At 43.4% G+C, this 22,080-nt stretch overlaps 1 protein-coding gene across 2 annotated transcripts in view; it reads right to left on the minus strand.

The window, feature by feature from the left end:
• Positions 1-550: 550 nt before the first annotated feature.
• BUB1B (BUB1 mitotic checkpoint serine/threonine kinase B) overlaps positions 551-22,080 on the minus strand; it is an 84,887-nt gene continuing 63,357 nt past the window's right edge. For both annotated transcript variants that reach the window (XM_068253434.1, XM_068253435.1), the window contains exons 18-23: positions 19,772-19,884; positions 16,229-16,390; positions 12,210-12,349; positions 10,152-10,320; positions 8,329-8,435; positions 551-926 (exon numbers count right to left, since the gene is read on the minus strand). In XM_068253434.1, the coding sequence (XP_068109535.1) occupies positions 761-926; positions 8,329-8,435; positions 10,152-10,320; positions 12,210-12,349; positions 16,229-16,390; positions 19,772-19,884 (857 nt within the window). In that variant the 3' untranslated portion in view covers positions 551-760. The remainder of the gene's footprint in view (positions 927-8,328; positions 8,436-10,151; positions 10,321-12,209; positions 12,350-16,228; positions 16,391-19,771; positions 19,885-22,080) is intronic.

A 22,080-nucleotide genomic window follows, 5' to 3' on the forward strand; every position in this document is an offset into this window, starting at 1 on the left:
TGTAGGTGTCAATTTTACTTTTTGACCAGTACACAGAAAGTATTGTGTATATGTGTGTTTACATTATTTCAGAATGGCTACCAGCATCTCACTGATGCCGGTGATCATTTATTACAGACAGTTTGATCGGCTTTGGGAACACATGTTCCCATTCACCAATCAGTGTGCCAATGGGTGTCTATGAGAATGCATGGGACAGCCGATCGCAGCAGAGTACATATATCTATGTACCTGGTGCCAAGATGAAATCTCAAGGGGTGTAGATATACTGTATTGAAACCAGGAAGTGGTTAAAGCGGAAAGATGGGATGTTTAACAATTCTGTCAACCTTGAGTTATCTAAGGGGACAGAGACAATCATCTCTCAGGTGCTAGCCCTCATGGAAGAGGATCAGACAATTATCCCTTAGAAAATCCAATGGTAAATACTAGTCTGCACATACCTCTTGTAGGAATCAGGTGGGTGCTTTGCTAGAGGCAACCCAAAAAGCAAAAAGTTTAAATTAAGTGCTACATTTACTGTCTGCACACTGTATGACTAAAGACAAAAAAAGGCAAAAATGTTTAATGAACCAAGTTTAGTAAATGTACAAATTATGGAATACATAATATATATGTACATACATAAGACAGACAAAAGAACACTGAATTAAAGAGTTAAAGTCGAGCTTGTGCATTCTCAGCCGCCTAGGAGAGAACACACAAAAGTACGCTGGAAAGTAACTTTCTTTAGTGCTGTGATGCAGGGTGGCTTCAGTTCTTAGAGAGGATTTTCCATCTGAATGAAATAACTACATAGTTCATCTTGAAAGTCGCTGTCAAATAAATGTGCAATTGCATTTTTCAGCTCCTTCAGAACAGTTGCTGAAGATTCTGTGTTCAAAATCTTGGAAAAGAACATGTTCCAGAGACTTCCATCCCATAAACTAAAACAGAAATGAAAAACGTATGTAAAAAAAATGTCCATTGCCTACTTGTGGAAACTTACCACTAAGGATGGTCAATGAGAGGCATATAATTCTAAGATGATACATGGTCAATGAGATGCAAGTAATTCCAAACTGATACAGAAGTTATGCAGTTTGAAAATGGACCAATAAATAATCGGTTCGGCTGGCTTAACCCATTCGCGTTCCGTCGTTTTCACTTGAGCAATGTTCACCTCCCATTGATTAGCCTATAACTTTATCACTACTTATCACAATGAACTGATCTATATCTTGTTTTTTCCGCCACCAATTAAGCTTTCTTTGGGGGGTACATTTTGCTAAGAGCCACTTTACTGTAAATGCATTTTAACAAGAATAAGAAAAAAAACGGAAAAAATTCATTATTTCTCAGTTTTCAGCCATTATAGTTTTAAAATAATACATGCCTCCATAATTAAAACTCACGTATTGTATTTGCCCATATGTCCCGGTTATTACACCGTTAAAATTATGTCCCTATCACAATGTATGGCGACAATATTTTATTTGGAAATAAAGGTGCATTTTTTCCGTTTTGCATCTATCACTATTTACAAGTTTAAAATAAAAAAATATAGAAATATTTCATCTTTACATTGATATTTAAAAAGTTTAGACCCTTAGGTAAATATTTACATGTTTTTTTTTATTGTAATGGTTTTTTTTTTAATATTAAACATTTTATTTGGGTATTTTTGGGAGGGTGGGATGTAAAACAAAGTTTTTTAATGTAAATGTGTGTTGATTTTAATTTTTTTTACTTTTTGTTGTAGTTTTACTTTTTGGCCACAAGATGGTGGCCATGAGTTTGTTTACATGACGTCACTCTAAGCGCAACACACGCTTAGAGTGACGCATCGGGGAGGGAACAGCCATAAAAAAGCGAAGCTTCCGAGAGAAGCTGTCCCTTTTTCAGCGGGGGGGGGGGGGGGGGGGGAGGAATCAGTGATCGGGCACCATAGCCCGATACATTGATTCCGTGGCTACCGAATCCGTGGCCGGGAGTGCGCGTGCACGCGCGCGATCGGCCGCGGTGGCGCGCATGGTTCCTGGACGTAGTTTCTACGTCCAGACACCAAAATAGGTTAATGAACAAACAACTACCAGAAGGAGCACACAGGGCCCAGACCGGTATGCATTAATATATGATAGCCTCCCTGCATACATATGGAGGCTGACATTTATTTCCTTGTAAACAATACACATTGCCTGGCTGTCTTGCTCATCGGCCTCTAATACATTTAGCAATAGACCCTGAACCAGCATGCAGATCGGAGGTTTCTGACTGTATTAGCTGCATGCTTGTTTTAGGTATGAGATTTAGACAATACTGCAACAAAAGATCAGCAGGATAGCCAGGCAACTGGTATTGTTTAAAACGAAATAAATATGGCAGCCACCATATGTCGCTTGCTTCAGGTTCATTTTAAATGGTATTGGGAATATCTTTATTACATTTTCATTGCTGAATAAAATCCTGGTAGCATAGAATAAAACAAATTTCCTACAGCTCTTATTTTGCCTTAATGTATCGAAATAAATAAAAAAAAAAAAAAAAAAGGTTTTACATGGAATTTTAAATACATTCAGAAGGTATTGCTGTTCATAATCACAACTGTTCTGAGGTAAAGGAGATAATAGCTGGAAGGGAATGTTATCCCACTTAAAATGCCACCTGTCTGGCTTTTTGCCTATCCTCTCCCTGTTATATTTTGAATTAAATTAATCACAAACAAACTTTTACCAAGAAAGGAACAGATCTAGACCAGGGTTGCCCACACTTTTTCGGATTGCAAGCTACTTTAAAATTTGCAGAGTCCAGGAGATCTACCAACATTTAGGTAGCTAGGTAAACGTGCCTTCAGTATAGGTAGATAGGTATAGGTGCCTGAAGTATAGATAGCTAGGTATAGGGGCCTTCAGTATAGGTAGCCAGGTATAGAGTAGTTAGGTGTAGGTGCCTTCAGTATAGTTAGCCAGGTATAGTGTAGTTAGGTGTAGGTGCCTGAAGTATAGTTAGCCAGGTATAGTGTAGTTAGCCAGGTATAGAGTAGTTAGGGGTAGGGGCCTTCAGTATATGTAGCCAGGTATAGTGTAGTTAGGTGTGGGTGCCTTCAGTATAGTTAGCCAAGTATAGTGTAGTTAGGTGTAGGGGCCTTCAGTATAGTTAGCCAGGTATAGTGTAGTTAGGTGTAGGGGCCTTCAGTATAGTTAGCCAGGTATAGTGTAGTTAGGTGTAGGGGCCTTCAGTATAGTTAGCCAGGTATAGTGTAGTTAGGTGTAGGGGCCTTCAGTATAGTTAGCCAGGTATAGTGTAGTTATGTGTAGGTGCCTTCAGTATAGTTAGCCAGGTATAGTGTAGTTAGGTGTGTAGGGGTCTTCAGTATAGTTAGCCAGGTATAGTGTAGTTAGGTGTAGGTGCCTTCAGTATAGTTAGCCAGGTATAGTGTAGTTAGGTGTGTAGGGGTCTTCAGTATAGTTAGCCAGGTATAGTGTAGTTAGGTGTAGGTGCCTTCAGTATAGTTAGCCAGGTATAGTGTAGTTAGGTGTAGGTGCCTTCAGTATAGTTAGCCAGGTATAGTGTAGGTGCCACTTACCTCCCCTCTAGTTCCAGCGGCAGTGTCTAGGTCTCCTACTGGTCTTCCCTCCTTCAGCCGCGCTGGCTAGAGTGCAGATGGGCACTCTAATGAAGACTCCGGCGAGCGAAGGGGGTGGCGGGCAGCGTGCGTTGATGCATTGTGCCCAGCGCCGCCCCCAGCTATGACGCCGCGGCGGCCTCCTCTCCCTTCTCCGCCTCTTCCGATTGGCCACCGGCCGGCAGCAGAATCTGACAGCTGCCGGACCCAAAATTTAACAGGCCGCGATCTACCAAATAGGTGGTCGCAATCTACCGGTATCGCAATCGATCTATTGGGCACCCCTGATCTAGACAATGAGAAGCAATATAGGGATGGAAACACTTCACAACAAACAAACCTTTTTGTACACTGCAGCACAATGGAATATGCAAAAGAGATCAAATAAGAGTTACAAAAGAATGGTTACTCCTGTTGCACAATGGTGCAATACATGGGCTGGTCAACTCCATCCATGTGATCCCTTGTATGGCCATTCCTACACTGTTGGTAAACTGTAGCATGATATGCACACCGGTATAGAAAGGCTAAACTAAGGGCTGGTGCACACCAAGAACGCTTCTGAGCACTTTTTAAAGAGACTCCGTAACAAAAATTGCATCCTGTTTTTTTATCATCCTACAAGTTCAAAAAGCTATTCTAATGTGTTCTGGCTTACTGCAGCACTTTATACTATCACTGTCTCTGTAATAAATCAATGTATCTTTCCCCTGTCAGACTTGTCGGCCTGTGTCTGGAAGGCTGCCAAGTTCTTCAGTGTTGTGGTTCTGCTATGAACTCCCCCTTCCAGGCCCCTGTAAGCACACTGCCTGTGTGTTATTTAGGATTAGAGCAGCTTCTCTCTTATCTTTTACAAGCGGGATAAATCGTCCTCTGAGCTGGCCGGGCTTTCACATACTGAAGAATTACAGACAAGGGCAAAGCTGTTTGCAGGAAGAAACAAGCAGTCTGAAACTTCAGTGCATGAGAACAGGGGGAAAGAAACACACAAATGATCTCTTGAGATTCAAAAGGAAGGCTGTATACAGCCTGCTTGTGTATGGATGTATTTTCTATGTGTGGACATACTGTACATCAACCTACTTCCTGTTTTGGTGGCCATTTTGTTTGTTTATAAACAAACTTTTTAAAACTGTTTTTAACCACTTTTAATGCGGCGAGGAGCGGCGAAATTGTGTCAGAGGGTAATAGGAGATGTCCCCTAACGCACTGGTATGTTTACTTTTGTGCGATTTTAACAATACAGATTCTCTTTAAAACACTAGCGCTTTGAAAAAGCACTTGTCTAATGTATTTGTATGGGAAGGATCATACCAGAGCGATGTGATTTTTTTCCAAATGCAGGTCCTGCAGCATTTCTGAGACGATTTAGCCTCAATGTAAAGTATAGAAAAAGTGGAAAATTGCTCTAAAACCACTAGAACAGAGCGATTTTCCAAGCGTTTTTTTTATTTTATTTTTTTCAAAAGCTTTTTCCTTTCTGTACAGCTCTACTGTACAAAAAAATAAAAAAATGCTACACCCATGTTCCAAAAATCACAAAGCATGCCTAGAAAATCGCTAGGCACATGCCTGAAATCGCTCTGAAAAATCACTTAAAAAACCAGGGCTGTGGAGTCGGAAGTCGAGGAGTTGGAGTCGGGGCAATTTTGGGCACCCGGAGTCGGAGTCGTTGATTTCATAAACTGAGGAGTCTGAGTCGGATAATTTTTGTAAAAAAATCAACATCCCTGTTAAGTATTAGACTAAGGAGTCGTAGTAGAGGAGTCAGAGTCATTTTGGCTACCCAGAGTCTAAGTCGTGGTTTCATAAACTGAGGAGTCGGAAGATTTTTGTACCGACTCCACAGCCCTGCAAAAACCGCTTAGTGTTTGCGATTACACTAGCGCTTTTTGGTGGCCACTGGCCCCTGAGGAAGGCATAGTGATGCCCATGGACATGACAAGAGAGCACATGACCTATCTACTAGCTATTCAACAAATGTTTATCCCAGATTTAAGCAATATCTACACAGACAATTGAAAACAGTCATGTCCATAGGCATCACTATGCAAACCTGCAATGAAAATTAACTTAAAGTGAACCTCCAGACTAAAAATCGACTCAGCAGCACTGAAAAGGCCTGGTGTTTCTTTAACAGTTTTACAGCATCAGAACTTTGTTTCTCTTAGGCCCGGTTCACATTAGCGTTCGCTATCCGGATTTTCCGGATCTGATCCGGACCGCATACTGTACAAACGGAACGTACGTTCCGCATAGCAATGCAAAGGCTATGCGGACGTTCACATACGTACGTTCCGTACAGTACGGAGCCGGACCGGACTCTTTTCCAACATGCGCTATTTTTAGTGTCCGGATCTCCGGCCCACGCATCCTGACCGGAGCCTGACAGCACCATCCAGAACACAGAAACCAATGGGAAACGGAAGGCACAGAACACACTGCATACAAAAACCTGACGTTCTACCCCACTTCCTATGCGTATCCAAGCGGCCATTTCGGATGGGGACACATGGGCCAAGCATGTCTGGAGTGGAGCAGCAGTGACAGACGTGCTGGAGCTGTTTGGCAGAATATCGGAGGTGGAGGTGATGCCTACAGCGGAGGAACCTGATTGTACATGTGCACCAGGTGCACCTTCTGCTGACCCGAACATTTTTTTATTTATATTTAACTATTTTTTGCACACGGATCCAGATGGCAGCCTGATGCATGCCTGATACAAACGGACCGGATCCAGATCGGAACCGTACGGTTCTGATCAGGATCAGGTCAGGATCCGATCCGTTTACTTGCCAAAACGCAAGTGTGAACGGGGGCTTATACAAGCCTCATTTTTAGATGCACAGAAGAAAACTGCCCGGGCATTTTCCCCCTGATGCTGTGCAAAGCATGATGGGATTTCTGATTTTGTTGTTCTCGTTCTGCAATTTTGGTGCAATTTTTTTTTTCTTACATTTTGAATTTGACATTTGAAGCCTAGTGTGTGCAGCTGGGAGGGGTGATCAGGACACAGGACAGTTGGAACTGTGTCTCCTGCTCCCTGTCACCTCCTTTCAACCAAAAAGATGACTGCCCCCATGACAAAGATGGAAGCCCCCATGAATCACAAACATTTGCCTGTTCTTTTAAAACAGGTCGATTATCTCTTGATTATATTAACATAACTAATGTAACTTAATGACAGTATGTTTGTTTAGGCTGAAGTTCCCCTTTAATAGATAATTGTATGTGTCATAGCAATGGTAAATGGAACCTTCCTCCGACTCTCACATTGTTATTTTAAATCTAAGGAGTTACATTTGAACTCTTATATCAGTGTGACACAAAATCAGGATTATTCAACGCCCAGCAAAAACAATAAATAATTAGCTTTTGAGGCATTCTGCACTCTTGTTATCAGGATTATTTTCTCAGCCAGATAAAAAGTGGGGTTGTTTGTTTACCTTTCTCATTTGCATACATAAAACATTAGGCTATTACCTTTATTTTTTTCTCATTACTGTATAAGAGTTAAAAACAGGCAACTTTTACATAGGCTTGGTACCATATGTGATAATTCTAACATTTATATAGCACTTGTTTCCTCCAAAGTGCTTTAGAGCTGCAGCCACCAAGAGTGTGTTCAGTAGGCCACTCTGCAGTGTTAGGGAGTCTTGCCCTAGGACTCCTAACTAAATAGGATGAGCTGAGATTCTAGCTTCGTTATCCTATTCTAGTGGTGCCCTATCCACACTAGTGGTACACTATCCAGCCACCTTACGTACCCATATTTAAAAGTCATGTTACATGGCAGATTGTATATGTTTCAAAAACATAGCTGTGAGGAAGGTGACAACCAAACATGGTTTGGTGAACCAAACATTTATTTACTAGCTTGTTTTCAAAAAGGGGGTAAAGATTCCAGGAGCAGCTCACCATCACTTTAAAAATATACCATTTATTCCAGCATTGTTAAAAAATTGAAAAAGCTATAAACACTGTATAAAAATATACTTATCAAGCACAAGAGTGGATAAGAGGTGCAGAGGATGAGTCGACGGCCGTTTCGCCCCCACTTAGGGCTTTCTCGAGACCGGATATCCACACCGGATTGGTCAGGCTAGTGTTAGCAACTCTGTACAGGTGAGTGCGGCACGTACGGGCGAGTGGGGGACAGGTGATTGGATTGTATTGATTGTAGGGCGGGCGCAGGAGGAGCGTACCAAGGGGGATTGGGGCTGGCGTTGCAGTATATAGCCTGACTCTCCACGAGAAGGGGGTGTTCGGTCTCTAGAAAGCCCTAAGTGGGGGCGAAACGGCCGTCGACTCATCCTCTGCACCTCTTATCCACTCTTGTGCTTGATAAGTATATTTTTATACAGTGTTTATAGCTTTTAAAATTTTTTAACAATGTTGGAATAAATGGTATATTTTTAAAGTGATGGTGAGCTGCTCCTGGAATCTTTACCCCCTTTTTGAAAACATTGAATTATCTATGCAATTATATCCGGATGATGCACCACCGGTGTTGAAGTTATTACAGTGGACTTTATTGTGTGCACTCACCACGCTCTGTCTTGACTTAAAGAAATTTATTTACTAGCTGAATACAGTGAGAAAGGATGAAAACTATTTTGTTTCCCTCCGAATCCCGATTAGTGATAATTATCATTGACTTTCTCACTGGCTGCTATGCACAGAATTTTAAAATAATGCATAGTATATGCAAAATGAATGATCACCTGGGAATCTCTCTGCTGATTTTCCACACTGAATCTTCCTGGTGAACTTGAAGATTACTCCTGAAAATCATCAAATGTACTAAGTTTGCAATTCCAAGAAGATCCACCTGGGGGCAGCAAATGAAAGCATTTAAAGTTAGCATCTTACAGCACTCACAATGAACAAACAAATCTCATGAGCTGTCCTGAACTCAGAACTTCCTCTCTGCTCTAAAAGATAAGCAACAGCATAATAACCTATAAAGAAAAAATGGTTACAGCTGATACAAATCCTCCGATAAATCTGCAGTTTGTCTACTTCCTGCTTTCATGGAAGCAGACATATTGTTAATATCCTGTGTTTACTTACCTATGAGCTCTTTGCCATGGCAGTGAACTGACACAGCTGAGGAATCAAATCACAACTTGTGCTTAGTCACAGATGAGGAGGGATTAGACAGGCCAAACTCTCTAAATACATACGGAGTACATTTCCCTACGTTTTCCTTCTGCCCTGTGCAAGAGTTCAGGTCCAAACCTACCTAATACTAGTTAGAAGAAAAACTAGCAACATTTAAAAATATAACCTGATCATCCCGAGAAGATGCTGTTCACAAAAGTAATTACTCTGAACAGTCCAGCAAAGCATTAAAAGGAAGTGAAAGAAATAGGATGGCGGCCATGATCATTTTCAAACAATGACAGATGCCCGACTTCTGTGTTGATGCTCTCCCTCTGATACTTCGTCACTGTCCCAGAATCAGCATGCAAGTCAGATGCTTTTACTCTGGTGTGACTCTACTGGCTGCATGCTTGCTACAGATGTGCCACTTCTAAAGCCTAAAGCTCAGCGTGATAACCGGCATTGTTTAAAAGGCAATGAAGATTGCAGCCTCTGTATTTCTAGTTAAAGTGGGCCTGAACTCTTGCACAGGACAGAAGGAAAACAGAGAAATGCGCTCTGTATGTAGAGAGTTTAGCCTGTCTACTCCCTCCTTATCTGTGCCTAATCACACAAGTTGTAATTTGATCTCTCCCCTGTGCCAGCTGACTGCCACGGCAGAGAAGCTGATTGGTAAACAGGGGATGTTAACAATATGTCTGCTTCCATGAAAGTAGGAAGTAGACACAAAGATTTATTGCAGGATTTGTATCAGCTGTAACAAAGATTTTTTTTTCTTTAAAAAGGTTATTATGCTGGTTTATCTTTTAGAGCAGAGAGGACGTTCTGAGTTCAGGTCCCCTTGAAGTGGCCACTTTGACAGCGATCTGCTGAACAAATGCCTACTGTGACAAACAACTGTTCTTAGCTGATCAGTTGGGAGAGATGGTTTCTAGCCAAAGACTGAACAATGTGTATACAAGGCAACATCCTGCATCAATGGTACCTCTGGCTGAAGCAGGAGAGATGCTGTAGATATGAACTGGCTTACATCCACACATTGCTTGTGTTGACTTAGAATAGAATTAGAATACTTAAAGTGAACCTAAACTGAGGATATGGATTTTTCCTTTTAAAAATTAATACCAGTTGTCCGACTCTCCTGCTGATCCAGTGTCTCTAATACTTTTAGCCACAGCCCCTCAACAAGCATGCAGATCAGGTGCTCTGACTGAAGTCAGACTGGATTAGCTGCATGCTGCATTTCAGGTGTGTGATTCAGCCTCTACTGCAGCAAAAGAGATCAGCAGGACTGACAAGCAACTGGTTTTGCTTAAAAGGAAACATCCATATCCCTCTCAGTTAAGGTTCCCTTTAATATTCTCAGAAACTGATAGGCAGCATGTCAGCATAGTGTTCTGCTTGCAGATGAAGCATGGTCTGGTTAGTTTCACACACCTACCTGGTAAGGATACGTCTGGCTTCCTAGAAGCAGCTGCCCATACTCAGTATCTGCTATAGGGAATGCCCTTGAGGTCACTGTAGGACACAGATGCAGGTCCATGCTGTGAGAGAAATCTATTGGCTTGATGCAACCATTCATCTCCGTGCATGAAAGTATGTCAAAACACCTAACAAGGAAAAACAAATTACAATGCAAACAAAAAGGCTATAAACAACATCATACAAGTAAATCGCACATAGAGCTAAATATCACCAAGGTAAAGGTTCAGAAGCAACAAATGTATTTTTCCTGACCTCCATGCTATATAGGACCTACTCACCAAACTCAGCAATTACCCACAAAAAGTAATGAAAATGTGATGCCTTTGTTTAACAAAGTCTTTAAAGTCCTAGTTCAGACTCCATTTTTTAAAGCACGATCGTAAATTGTCATTAATTAGCAACGTGCAAAACTTTGTGCATTGCACGCAAGAGCATAACTATAGATCCTGCAGGGGGGGGTAGTTTCCTGAGAGACTGACAACTAAGGACATGAAGAGGAAAAACTTTCTGCTCTCTGCATAATTATTCTAATGACTGCATCTGCTCTGCCACTGATTACAAATCTGTCTAGAAAACTTTCTATGATTCGTTAACAGTCCCTATTCAGTGTGCAGCAGGGTCCTGTGTACAATGCTCCGCCCCCAGCCTCTTCCTCCCCAAGCGCTGTGTACAGTAGTGATGCTGGAGGAGTCTGCAGTGCCAGTTCTGTTCTATCAGAGATGGACAGAGTGAGTGTAATAAGCTGAGGCTGGGAGCACACTCATCTGTCGGTTTCCTGTATGCGCTTTCTGTACACCATGTGTGCCTGTATGTGTAAAAGCATGCATGTTCTATCCCAGAAGCGAATGTAATTGACAGAGAAAATTTTCAGTTTTTATCTGCATGGGGGAAACACATTCAAATGTGCACTAGCCAAGTGAATAGCATTGGTTCTCAGTTTACCTGTGTAGAAAGCAAGGGGGTGGGGGCCCCGTCCAAAGTTTCGCAGGGTGGGTCCAGTGATTTCTAGTTACGCCCCTGATTGCAATTACAAGTAAAATACCTGCCTACTAAAGATAGTGGGCTGCAGCAGGTAGCAAGGAGCTCTCCAAAGTGAGGTTGCTCAAGATGCAGGATGTCTGCCGGTTAAAATAGGCATAGTGGGGCAAAGCTGCAATGCTAATTGTATAAATAATTTTACCCCCTTATGACCTCCTCCAACACCCCCCCCCCACCCCCATCCTTATCAAATATCTCGGGTATAGTCTCCATTATTAGACCATATAAAACCACTTTCAAAACTACCAGAGTTGCCCAGACACTAGCCTATTCTTGCATCTCCCACTCACTGTTATAGGCAGCAGTATTCTCAGAGGGATTAAGTCTTCATGCACCCTTCCAGTCTAATGAACAGTATGGTGCAATCTGAACAGCAGCATCCCTTCCCATGACACCTACATCCTTAACATAGCAGCTGATGGTCATGTGCTTTTTGTTGTTGCAGGTGCCCAAATCTCATTTCACACAAAGGCAACTTGTGAGGACCTAATACTAAGCTATTAGATGGTTTTGTTTTTTTCAGGTGAGTAGTAAAAAAAAATAGTTACATTTGCTTTGTACAGTATGCAGTCAAGCGTGTGCAAGCCAGCTTCTTCACCAGATAGAGATTAACAAGCTCCATCTCTTGCACTGTGCAGGAGGGCCTGGCAGTCACACCCACCCTCCTGAAGGCTATGAAAAGGGAGGGTGAGTGGAAGCCCACGGTGCCCTAACTCCAGCAAGGAAAGGGATTTCAGGAAAAGGCCAGCTGTAAATGGCAAAAAAAAAAAAAAAAAAGCTCAACAACTATGGTATTTATAATTTTCCTTTTTTGGAGGAGAAGATGATAATTTAGTGAACCCCACCAATTAAGGTGGCTTTTCTACCAGTGTCTACAGGTTATCTGTGCTGGCTTCCTTTGAGAAGAGGAAAAACAAAATTGAGGCTAAACTCTTATGTGTAACAATTTATAAGTTTGCATGAAGGCAATACTGACCTATCATCCAAAACAAGTGTATCTGGCCGCAAATCTCCATGGATGATCTCCACTGAGTGGAGCTTTTCTACAATGCTCAACAAATTGTAAGCAATTAGGATTACAACTTTTTCCACCAATTCAGGGTCCTCAGCTATGTCCTGCCAGAGAAGAGAACACAGCAGTGTTAGAATAATTCATGAGCATTAATAAGCCAAAGCTTGAGGTGTGCCCTTATGCAAAATGACTATAAGGGTCGGTTCACACTTGTTTCAAAACCGTATACGTGGCTCCATTTTTTTTTGCCCTGGACCAAAACGGAGCCACGGATACCAATGTTAAAATTGCAGCTGTCTTCACACACTTCAAACAACGGATCCGTGAGCTCCATTTTAGAAAACTGAACGGAGCCCAGATACCCGCGGAGGCAATGATAGGCAACGCAAAAATGTATCTCCCTCTACACAGAGAACTTTTGCACACAAAACAGATCCCAAAGCAGAATGCCTACTGCCTGCTCCTCCCCTCAGCGTCATCTTTAGAGACCTCTTCATCCAATAGAAACACAAAGGAAGGAAGGATACATTTTTGACATCGGTTTAAACGGACTGGAAATGTATGCTGCAAAAGCGCATTTTGAAAAATGAATCAGTTTAAAACGCTTACCGATCTGCAACCATGACAAATGTGGACAGACCCTAAATGTAAGATACTCCCAAGGCCAAGTCCTGTAGGGAAGAGGGGTTTGGTTGGGATGCGGGCAGCATTTAGTGGCACTGAGACATGGTAGTATTTATCAGTCTCTTGGACATCAGTGGGGAATTGCCTAATCTGGTTTGGGGTTGTTCAGCAGAAATGACAGAATCAGGGTCCAGCCCTCTTTATTTTGGATCGCTGCACACCATGCTGTGGGGTGGAACCAAAATGCACAGGGAGGGGTGGTGATGGCACAAGACTGTCTCCACACATTTTATTTTGCAGCTTTTCTTGTTTTAGAGAGCTCAGCTGAGTCAGTTAGCCAAGTAATCCATTCCAAAAATCACTCAAATTAAATACAAAGATTAGGCACCAGAGGAATAAATAAACCCACCTCTGTATGTCCTGTGAACAGAGAAACCAGCAATATTACCATAAGTTCAATATCTGACAAGGTTATATTGAAAAGGACTAAGCGAAATTCAGATCTCGCCTCTTTGTGAAGCACTCAGACCACTGGTTATAGAATATTTTATATTACGACTTTTTTAATGAAAATTAATGTTTGATGACTGGGCCCTGTGGGGCTAACTGGGGATAATGCTTCCAAACGTTTATAAAACCTGTCATGTCCAGTACTCATGCATAGGTCACTTCCATTCATCTGTGTTACTAGCAACATCATGGCAGGATTTAGGAACAGGCAGATTTGTGTTTTCAGAAATTCGCCCGTTTCTCTAGAGCTCCGATAAAGCGAAAATGATTTTCTTCATCACAACTTTGAATTAAAAGACAAAAATATAATGTGGCCTCTCCGCAAATTGTACTTTTGGTGCCTGCCCTGTCAGGAATTAACACTGATTCTCTGTAGCTGAGGATACATAAATTTGCAAACGCAATCCTTGCTTGAAAGCTAATAAGCCTAACTTTAATTTGCTCTGGTATGGTCATACAATTATTCCTACATGTGGTTGCTGGCTCCGACGCATGCTGGGTGAAATATCCAGCAATGTCAAATGCTGAAGTTGTCATCCAGTATGCATCTAAGTGGCAACTTCTTTGAGGCATAATCATGTGACCAAAGCCCAGCGCAAAACAAAGCTAAGCTAATCACCTACACAACAAACTACTTTTGCCATGTTGTGTATTTTCTGCTAAAGGGAGTGCAGGTCATTCATTCTAGACAGTTTAAAGGGAACCTGTACTGAGTAAAATTATTTAAAACAAACACATGAGGTAACTTCAAATGAACATTACATAGTTACCTTGCCATCAGTTCCTTTCAGAAGCACACCATTTTCTTCTGACAATGATCTCTTCCAGTTCTGGCAACATGTTGTCAGAACTGAAATATCAGTTGCTGTCAGTTATTTATCAGTTGCTGTCAGTTATAGCTGAGAGGACAACTGATGTGCCAAGTAATGTCCATATTTCCCTATGGCTCAAGTGGGCGATGTTACAGTTTAACAGTGTGCTGACCAGGAAGCGGTTATGGGGTAATGGCCATTTTCAAAATGGAGGACGGAGAATTCCCTTGATCACAGTGGACAAACAGGACACGGGAAAGGAGAGAGAGATTGAGGAGTAAACTACACTTGGGGGGGTAAGTATAACTTGTGTATGTTTATTTTGACTTTTCATTTTCAGATCAGGTTCCACTTAAAGGGAAGGTTCAGGGACTAACTAAAAAAAAATAAAAATCCATTTCCACTTACCTGGGGCTTCCTCCAGCCCGTGGCAGGCAGGAGGTGCCCTCGGCGCCACTCCGCAGGCTCCCGGTGGTCTCCGGTGGCCGACCCGACCTGGCCAGGCCGGCAGCCAGGTCGGGCTTCTTCTGCGCTCCATGGTGCATTTCACGCCGGCGCGATGACTTCATCGGACGTCCTCCGGGCTGTACTGCGCAGGCTCAGTAGTTCTGAGCCTGCGCAGTACAGCCCGGAGGACGTCCGATGACGTCATCGCGCCGGCGTGAAACGCACCATGGAGCGCAGAAGAAGCCCGACCTGGCCGCCGGCCTGGCCAGGTCGGGTCGGCCACCGGGAGCCTGCGGAGCGGCGCCGAGGGCACCTCCTGCCTGCCACGGGATGGAGGAAGCCCCAGGTAAGTGGAAATGGATTTTTTTTTTTTTTTAGTTAGTCCCTGAACCTTCCCTTTAAGGACTTAAGCTTTTCCAGTGATCGGTGCTGCGTGGGCTCTACAGCCCGCAGCACCGATCAGGTATGTGCCAGGGCGATCAGACTTCCCCCCCTTTTTTCCCCACTAGGGGGATGTCCTGCTGGGGGGGGGCTCTGATCGCCAACGGCTATTATTGATTGGCGGGGGGGGGGGGCTCCTCAAAGCCCCCCTCCGCAGCGTTTTCTGGCCTCACCTCCGTTCCCTCCCTCTGGTGTCCCCTCTGAGCGGCGCAGGACGGATATCCGTCCTGCGCCTGATAGGATAGGCTTCTGCCTATCAGATGCCGGCGATCCCCGGACAATCAGAGGCCGGGGATCACCAATCTACGTCATGGCGCTGCTGCGTAGCAGCGCCGTATGATGTAAACAGCGGGGATTTCTTCCTTCTTCTTGATCGGCGGCTCGCACGCTGTTCACGGGGACAGTCTCCGTGAACTGGCATGGAGTGGCCGTTTCCATGCTATACCACTAACGACCCGCCGACGCCTATCGGCGTTAGGCGGTCGTTAAGTGGTTTTAAGTAGCAACTGTTGTGCTTTAAACTTCTAGGCATTATTGCACAGCTCTAATGGAAGGCATGTAAATGCATTTTTTCTTTATATTAAAATAGCAGAGCTGGCATACCCTGAATTCCAGGAAGCAAATACATTCTTGCAAGTTAGTTTAATTTCCTCTTGCAGGGGGCCTGCTTCACTGGAGTGTTGATGATGGATACTGGGTAAGGGAGACTGCCGAGATCCCTGACACGCATCTGTTTAGTGCTTGAAAAGCTGCTGCAAGGCAATGTTTCAGTAAAAACAGATAGGAGCCAAACTTCTCTCAAACAAGATAATTCCTTTGAATTCCTTAAAGGGTGCACTGCACTGCTTTTGATCTCAGTCGGCAGAAATTGCTGTGCTGTAAATTCTCTGAATGCTTTGATCTCTCTGCTAGCAGAAAATCTAGAAACTGAAAACAGAAGTCTTCTGTTACTGTCTCACACTGCCCCCTAGTCACAAGAGGCCATAAATACACACTAAAACAGTACTAATTATTAGCAGGGAAATGTAACAAAGAAATAAAAAAGAGGTGTTAAATTAAATTGGCGTGCAGCACTGCTAAATGGTTAAACAAGGAAACCTATGTGTGCTCCATAATCAAAATGCGACCTGGTAATGCACACATATTTACCTTAACAGTGAAGTGGTTGATATTCTTATAAAGATTAATGCAGCCATCTTGGAAGAGGTAACAGTCATTTTGTGCAACAAAATCGCTCTGAAAGTCCTCCCCAAGCCGCTCTCTGAGCTGCTGTGTGACATAGAAGTCCCAAGGAACCGGTTCCGAATCCACCTGTAAAAAGTCATTTAAGGTAAGTAAAGCATGCTTGTAGAAAGGCAAAACATTTAATTCAACGATATAGCAACGTTACATGTAGCTCCCTGCAGTCAGAAAAGATTATACAGGCCCTAAAAATGCCATGCAAAAACCAAACTTTGGGAAAACCAGGATTTAAAGTGGAGCCAAGGTGACAGTTATCTGGAGGCTGCCGTATTTCTTTCTTTTTTCTCGTTGGTCTTCTGGCATCAGTAGTGTCTCACACACCTGAAACAAGCATGTGGCTAATCCAGTCAGACTTGAGTCAGTGCACCCGATTTACATGCTTGTTCAGGGTCTATGGCTACAAGTATTAGAGACACATGATCAGGAGGACAGTCAGGCAACTGGTATTGTTTAAAAGGAAACTAAAATTGTGACGCCATATTACAAACCTGCAATAAAACATGCCTAACAGGTTACATGCATGTACATAATGTGTGATAAGGGCTAGTCTGATGTTTATGGCTTCCAAATATTTAAAATTCAGGTTTCAATTCTAAATCTGTGCTCAATTCTAAATCTGTGGCACATGAAGTCTGTTCCCTGCATCTGACTTACTAGATGGACTTTTTGGATTCCAATTGTTTTTTTTTTTTTTTTTCATAGTGTCAATTTGCAAATAAAGTATGATGGATTGCTATAGGTAAACAGATATCCACACCAAGGGACCCTTACAGTTCTATATTATCTATTTAACTATGCCAAGTTATACAGCAGTATTCACCAATCTGTTATATCATTTTTCTTGAAGTCATCAATCCTGATTCAGGATTGTGCTGCAGATGAGAGCCCAAAAATGCAATGGAAAGGGCCATTAATTGGCTCATATGCGCTGCTACCCTTATAATCTTGGGTTCTCTTATTTAGTGAATGCACCATTTGTTGGGTGCACTGGAGGCCAGGGCCGGATTTCTGGGAAGGCCGGAAAGGCACGTGCCTAGGGCGGAGCCGTGCAAGGGGCGGGGCCGGAGAGCAGTCTTTAGCATCCCTAACCTGCTGCACCGGCCGCCCCAGTCTGCTCCCTCCACAAGCACATATGTTGCTCAACATAATCATTACGCCCCATCTGCAGCCGCATCGCCCTGCACTCTGCTGTGTTGTGTTGTTGTGTCTGTGTGGAGCACGCAGCCGGTGCTCTTTGGAACACCGGCTACAGACTGTTAAAAGTTCGGGGATCAAAACCCTTGCACTACACGTCATGCTGAAGGACAGCCACGTGGCTGTTCCTGTGTGCAGTGAACGAGTTTCACTTGTGCAATCAAGTGAAAACAGACGTCCTGCAGAAGATGAGTCTTCAGGAGAAGCAGCACACTATAATAGAATGCTGCTAGGAGAGAGAGAGAGGCAGCCACAGCCAGGAAAGTAATCAGCTAGCTGGAAGGGAAACGAGAGGGAGACGAGTTCCAGATGGGGAGAGGTGAAGACAAGCCTTGGAGGTGAGGAGAAAGGTCTGAGGAGAGATACGCAACATCATAAACTTGCGTCCCAGGCTGATGTGGGTGTCACTTCTGTCCTATGTATGTTGACTTGTCACTACTGTGAGTGTATTGTCACTCCTGTCCACTTGGTGAGTTGTCACCCCTGTCCTGTATGTTTTGTCACTCCTGCACTGTGTATGTTTTGTCACTCTTGTCCTGCGTGTGTTGTCTCCCCTGTACTGTGTGTTGTAACTCCTTTCACGTGTGTGTGCTGTCACTCCTGTCCTGTGTGTGTATGTTGTCACTCCTGTCCTGTGCGTGTGGTCACTCCTGCACTGTGTGTATGTTTTGTCACTCTTGTCCTGTGTATGTTGTCTCCCCTGTCCTGTGTGTGTTGTCACTCCTGTCCTGTGTGAGTTGTCACTCCTGTCCTGTGTGAGTTGTCACTCCTGTCCTGTGTGAGTTGTCACTCCTGTCCTGTGTGTGTTGTCACTCCTGTCCCGTGTGTGTTGTCACTCCTGTCCTGTGTGTGTTGTCACTCCTGTCCTGTGTGTGTTGTCACTCCTGTCCTGTGCGTGTGGTCACTCCTGCACTGTGTGTATGTTTTGTCACTCTTGTCCTGTGTATGTTGTCTCCCCTGTCCTGTGTGAGTTGTCACTCCTGTCCTGTGTGTGTTGTAACCCCTGTCCCGTGTGTGTTGTCACTCAAGTCCTGTGTGTGTTGTCACTCCTGTCCTGTGTGTGTTGTCACTCCTGTCCTGTGTGTGTTGTCTCCCCTGTCCTGTGTGTGTTGTCTCCCCTGTCCTGTGTGAGTTGTCACTCCTGTCCTGTGTGTGTTGTAACCCCTGTCCCGTGTGTGTTGTCACTCCTGTCCTGTGTGTGTTGTCACTCCTGTCCTGTGCGTGTGGTCACTCCTGCACTGTGTATATGTTTTGTCACTCTTGTCCTGTGTATGTTGTCTCCCCTGTCCTGTGTGTGTTGTCACTCCTGTCCTGTGTGAGTTGTCACTCCTGTCCTGTGTGTGTTGTAACCCCTGTCCCGTGTGTGTTGTCACTCAAGTCCTGTGTGTGTTGTCACTCCTGTCCTGTGTGTGTTGTCACTCCTGTCCCGTGTGTGTTGTCACTCCTGTCCCGTGTGTGTTGTCACTCCTGTCCCGTGTGTGTTGTCACTCCTGTCCCGTGTTCGCCGGTCTGGCGATAGTCGGGCCTTGGGCGGTAAAAAGTATAAATCCGGCCCTGCTGGAGGCTACATCTGTTCTGGTCATTTGTGGACCTACAGTTGGCAGATTCATCATGGTGTTATCTGAGGGCCTGTGTACACTGGCTGGGCTTCGATTTTAGAATCGCATTCATTTTTCCAATCGCATTTCAATATTTCTTGCTTTCCTAGTGTGAAGGAGTCCTAAAGCTATATCAATCGTCACTAAACATAAAAATGGAGTAAAGCAGAACTAAAGCTCAGAACTTCCTCTCTGCTATAAAAGATTATGGGAAAAAAAACAAAAAGTCTTCATTATAATTTATAGAAGTCCTAACAAAAACCCTTAGGTTTTACTTAGTTTCACTTTTGCAGGAAGCACTGAAAGGGTTAACCCCATGTTTACTGCATGAGGAGAGCTGCCTCCATAGAGTCTCCACCAGTCTATCCACAGCAGCTGATCAGAACCAATTGACACTTTGATCTAGCTAAACTAACCCAAGAAAAGTGAATTTCTTCAGCAACTATACATGGAATTAAGGTTTGTCATTGTGTGCTGTGCAAGACTTCAGGTCCGCTGTTCACCTGTAGGCAGTATGTACAAAAACGTCACAGAAATCACAAAGCCCAACATAAGCACAATATTGTAGTTTACATCCAATTTTAAAAAACACAAAAGGGGGAAAAAACACTTTAAAATTCACACATTGAAATAGAAGGAAAAAAAAACAAAAACACACCTTAATAACTATTCCTTTCATATTTTCCATCTCCTGACCGGTCGGAATCCCTGTATAAATACTGCTGCTCTCTCCAAGAATAGTTTCACTCTTCAAATGGTACAATGTGCCACCTATAAGCAAAATAAGTAGATAAATGCAAATAAAAGGTGAAATATTTTACATACGGTATATGACAACGTGGGAGTCATTCTATCCTATGAGACTGGTTGAAAGCCCACCAGTGACCCATCACAACTTGTAATATCACATTGTGTGCCAGAGCATTCCAAATGTTTTGTGTTCAGCCAGCACTGAAGCACTGACTGATCCATTAGTAACTGTCAGGTGAGGTGGATGCAGATGAATCTGTGCTTACAAGCTATAAATTACACCATACTCCACTACAAACTACGCGCCCTTTACAGCAGCCATTCAGACAACTGCACTACAAACACAGCTTTGGGAAAGAAATAGCTGGTCACGGACTCTGAAGTTGCAAAACAAGGTAGAAGTAGGTTAGTAAAAAAAAAAAAATACGGTAATAAAAAAAATAAATAAATAATAAAAAAAAAAAGCTTGAGTGTGCACCTTTATTTGCATTGTTTACAATACATGTACAGATCTGCAGCAAGGACAATGGCAGTGAAGCACGTTTACATTCAAAAATACATACGGTACTGGCCAAAAGTTTTGAGACGGTCAAAATATTAGTTCTCAGAGTTTGCTGCTAAACTGCTTTTAGATCTTTGTTTCAGTTATTTATGTGATGTACTGAAATATAATTATAAGCACTTCATACATTTCAAAGACTTTTATTGACAATTACATGAGATTAATGCACGGAGTCAGTATTTGCAGTGTTGGCCTTTCTTTTTCAGGACCTCTGTAATTCGACTGGACATGCTCTCAATCAACTTCTAGGCCAAATCCTGACCGATAGCAACCAATTCTTTCATAATCACTTCTTTAGGTTTCTCAGAATTAGTCAGTTTTTGTTTGTCCACCCGCCTCTTGAGGAATGACCACAAGTTCTCAATGGGATTAAGATCTGGGGAGTTTCCAGACCATGGACCCAAAATGTTAACGTTTTGGTCCCCGAGCCACTTCGTTGTCACTTTTGCCTTATGACAGGGTGCTCCATCGTGCTGGAAAATGCATTGTTCTTCACCAAACTGTTGGTAGAAGTTGCTGTTGGAGGGTGTTTTGGTACCATTCTTTATTCATGGCTGTGTTTTTTGGCAAAATTGTGAGTGAGCCCACTCCCTTGGATGAGAAGCAACCCCACACATGAATGGTCTCAGGATACTTTACTGTTGGCATGACACAGGACTGATGGTGGCGCTCACCATCGGAAAGGGGCTTCATCGGAGGAATATGACTTTGCCCCAGTCCTCAGCAGTCCATTCACCATACATTCTGCAGAAGATCAATCTGTCCCTGATGTTTTTTGGGAGAGAATGGGCTTCTTTGCTGCCCTTCTTGACACCAGGCCATCTTCCAACAGTCTTTGCCTCACTGTGCGTGCAGATGCGCTCACACCTGCCTGCTGCCATTCCTGAGCAACCTTTGCACTGGTTGCACTCCGATCCCGCAGCTGAATCCTTTGTAGGAGACGATCCTGGCGCATGCTGGACTTTCTTGGACGCCCTGAAGCCTTCTTAAAGCGAACCTCCAGACTAAAAATCTACTCCGCATCACTGAAAAGGCTTGGTGTTTCTTCAAAAGTTTCACAGCATCAGAACTTTGTTTTTCTTACCCAAGCCTCATTTTTAGCTGCACAGAAGAAAACTGCCCGGGCATTTTTCCCTTGATGCTGTGCAAAGCATGATGGGATTTCTGACGTTTTTGTTTTCGTTCTGCTGTTTTGGTGCAATTTTTTTTTTTTTTAATTTGAGATTTGAAGCCTGCATGCACAGCTGGGAGGTGTGATCAAGACACAGGACAGTAGGAACTGTGTCTCATGCTCCCTGTCACCTCCTTTCAAAACAAAAAGATGGCTGCCCCCGTGAAATCACAAACATTTCCCTGGGCAGCTTTCAGGGCAGCTAGGAATGTAACAACAGAGAAATGTAAACAAAGGATAATGTTATCTCCTCTTTGGATATGATCACAAGCTGAAGGAGCTTTCTAGTGAAGAGCAAAGTTCGCAGCATGTCAGTGAGCCCTCTTCTTGGCAATCTTGTCACCACACCTCTCTCTGGCGCTGGTCCGTCAGCCCTCCTCCTCACTTATGCTGGGTGCACACGTTGCGATTTCCCGCGGGATCGATCATTTCCAACATGTTCGATCGGGTTTTGATCAAAACAGCCATCGATTTTGCATAATTA

Source organism: Hyperolius riggenbachi, chromosome 9, assembly GCF_040937935.1.
Source record: "Hyperolius riggenbachi isolate aHypRig1 chromosome 9, aHypRig1.pri, whole genome shotgun sequence".
In the NCBI taxonomy this organism is placed as follows: Eukaryota; Metazoa; Chordata; class Amphibia; order Anura; family Hyperoliidae; genus Hyperolius; species Hyperolius riggenbachi.